This window comes from Orbicella franksi, chromosome 1, assembly GCF_964199315.1.
Source record: "Orbicella franksi chromosome 1, jaOrbFran1.1, whole genome shotgun sequence".
NCBI classification, from domain to species: Eukaryota; Metazoa; Cnidaria; class Anthozoa; order Scleractinia; family Merulinidae; genus Orbicella; species Orbicella franksi.
This window is the reverse complement of record NC_138145.1, coordinates 13,286,039-13,289,060: the sequence shown is the minus strand read 5'-3', so window position 1 is coordinate 13,289,060 and position 3,022 is coordinate 13,286,039. Positions and strand designations below refer to the sequence as shown.

At 38.5% G+C, this 3,022-nt stretch overlaps 1 protein-coding gene across 1 annotated transcript in view; it reads right to left on the bottom strand.

Moving 5' to 3' along the window:
• Nucleotides 1–3,022, bottom strand: part of LOC145491783 (large ribosomal subunit protein uL29-like) — a 3,265-nt gene extending 243 nt beyond the window's left edge. The window contains exons 1-3 of the mRNA XM_081471047.1: nt 2,991–3,022; nt 2,250–2,386; nt 1–329 (exon numbers count right to left, since the gene is read on the bottom strand). The exon at nt 1–329 is cut by the window's left edge and continues 243 nt beyond it. Of these exons, the coding sequence (XP_081327173.1) occupies nt 98–329; nt 2,250–2,386; nt 2,991–2,993 (372 nt within the window). The 5' untranslated portion in view covers nt 2,994–3,022 and the 3' untranslated portion in view covers nt 1–97. The remainder of the gene's footprint in view (nt 330–2,249; nt 2,387–2,990) is intronic.

Here is a 3,022-nt window from a genome sequence, read left to right as displayed (position 1 = left end):
CGAAAGGAAGGAAGGAAAATGACTCGGTACCACTGAGAAATAAATGCGCAGAGAAACGTTTATCTACACAAGGTATTTATTGACAGACATTTTTGAGTTACTCTTTTACAGCATATTTCCTCAATGAGAAGTGTGTGAGCTTCTTCTGCTGCTTCTTGGTCTTAAGGGAAGCCTCATGCTTGGTGAGGGCACGTCTCATGGCTTGGGTCTTCTTTGGCCTAAGGTCAAGGGGTTTAAATTTCTTTGTCTTGTAGAACTTGCGCAGGTTCTCACGCTGGGTCTGGCTAATAACAGTCAAAACTCGGGCAATGGACTTTCGCACAAGTTTGCTGCAAAAGAAGAAAAATCACTTGTTAGAATTGATAAATTAGCCCAATGCAGTACTTTCTGTGGGACATGTTTACATCTGCTTTCAGTGTTAAGTGCATAACAACTATCTTTCGACATGCCATCTCTCAACATGCTATGAAACCTGCCAGTTTCACAGTTAACTGGTCTTTCAGCCATTTACATAGCATGTCGAAAGATGTCACCCATGCACGTAACACTGAAAGTGGCTGTAAAACACAAAACGGAAAATGATGAAAATGAAACTACAAGTAAAAGTCACTGTGGGATATGGGTGTCTGCCAACTGTAGTGTCAATAGACCATTTTACAGTTGTCTGCTCGGTGACCTGGCCTTTGAATGAAATTAAACAGGTAAGTGACATGAAAGGAAACAAGCATGCCAAATTGCTATGTCAAGATATCTTAAGGACATTCGTGCGAAAATTTTCCATTTTTTTAAAATTTTTACTGCAGTCAGGTAATGAGTTACTTATATCAGAAATGCAAAAAAAATCGGTGGTCACCAACTTTGTTTCAGAGATAAAGTGTGTGGAAAACTTCCCTGATTTTGAAAATTGCGCATGTAATTCAGCATGGTCTGCAGGGGTTTATAGTTAAAAATATTGAAGGTGAGGGAATGGAGGCAAACAATCTTAGTCATATTTAGTAGAAGTGGGTCTGTTGCGTAAATAATTCCAAATGTTGCCAATGTTTTAACAAAACTGAACCCTTCAAAGGGCATTTGAAACCACCACACAGATAAACAAAGAGCTAACCAGAACAGAATTCAATGGTGCATTTTGCAAAAAATTCAAACTTCTAATCGATAGATTTTCTTAATTTTTTCACTAAATGTAGAAACTTGGTAGAGAAAATGATCCATCAAAAGAAAAATAGGGGTCACTGAACGTCCGAGGTTGTTAAATCCAGGTAAAGTAGTAGCAATGACCATCTGCCCTATCATTGCTTATCGTTGCACGCTTATGCATAATGTGGCGTGTGAATTTGTGTGCGCAGTAAGGATGCGCAAAAACAATTCGTGTGAGCGCCCTTGAGTAATTTTTTATGGGCAAAACTGACATTGAATAGTTACACTATTCACGTTTTCACATTACCGGCATTCGCTTTCCAACCCACCCACTTCCACACCAGTTATCATTTTTTGTTGTTGTAGCCTGTGCATTTATAATTTCACTGTAGGTGATGTATTTGTAATCATCTTGTACAGCCCCCCACCCCCACAGGCCTCTGTAGGATTTCAATAAGCTGCCTGATCTGAAACACATGGTTCAAGAGTGAGTTTCTGTCTTTCATTGTATAAAAGATCCTAAAGACAGTATGTGCACCACAACCAAGTTCCAGAGCTCTCAAGTTGATTTGTTGGCAAAGAGTGAGATCTGCTAGGGGGATCTGGGGACATGCTACCCTAGTAAGTTTTGAAAAATGGAAGTAGTTAAGACGTGTTTTCCTTCATTCTGAGCAGAAATGTGATGCTTTAAAAGCAACTGTTTACATCTCAGAATTTTCTTTTTATTGGACCAATATCAACTCTTTCTTAACATTCTGACTTACATGTGTCTAGAAGTAAAAATAACATGTTATAATGCTTGTTCTACATGCTGTCAGTCTGATCACTGACCGAACAAGGATGAAATTATGTCATAAAAGATAGTTTGTTATGAAGGAACTTCACTAAGGCAGCAAGGAATCTTAAATACGTGAGAAATAATAGTTTCAGCGTGAGAGCATAAGATTGAATTTGTTTGTGCGAGTCTCATGCTCAATGCGTGAGACTTGAGAGCTCTAAAGTTCCCATTCCCCCTTCCACAGTCCCAGCGTACCTGGACTGCAATCAAACAGTAGCAGTTTACATCACAAGAGAGTTTTGAGGTTTAGAGTAACATGTTAATTTCTACTTACATTTTAGAGAGTTTAGAAGCAGCACCACCAGTCACCTTAGCAACTTCCAACTGAGACAACTCATTCTTGAGTTCATCCAGCTGCTTCAGAAGTTCTTCCTTCTTCTTCCCACGAAGCTCGTGAGCTTTTACCTTCACCTACAATGCCATTAATCAAATTGATACCATGAATAAAACCCTATGACCTAGCCAACTCTTTTCTTCATCAGTAAAGTTTGAATGTTGTGTACATAACCTCTACACAAATATTCCTCGTTCTTACAAGAGTACCCTTGCCCACATATAAGATTGTCTTAAAGAGGCTATGTTTTAAAACTGAAGAAGATTGGGTTTGAATGACAAAGGTGAAGAGCAAAGTTTACACTGGCCGAAACTTTATAGCTCTTTCCTGGTCTACATAAGCTCAACTACCCAATGTTTATCAATATGCGATGTTTGCACCACATGAGAAATAACACAGATGCTTTTATTGCAATTATTCGTAATATTATCCAGAGCAACTTTGGCGATATCTTAAAATACAGCAGCTGATTTCTACAATCAGCGAGTAAGACAAGAAATTCACGAGTGTTATTTTCGTTCGATTTCTTTTTCAGCTATAGAAGAATTTTTAGCGAGATAGAGAAACCAGGAAAAAGAAGGATGTTCGGTAGTTTCTACGAGAAAAGAAATGGCTATATAAAAACATACAAAGATGCGATGGAAAGGGATTTCTACAGCATATGCATTCTCGAAAACCCACCATTTTGATGTTGGCTTAGAGAGAAAGGTACA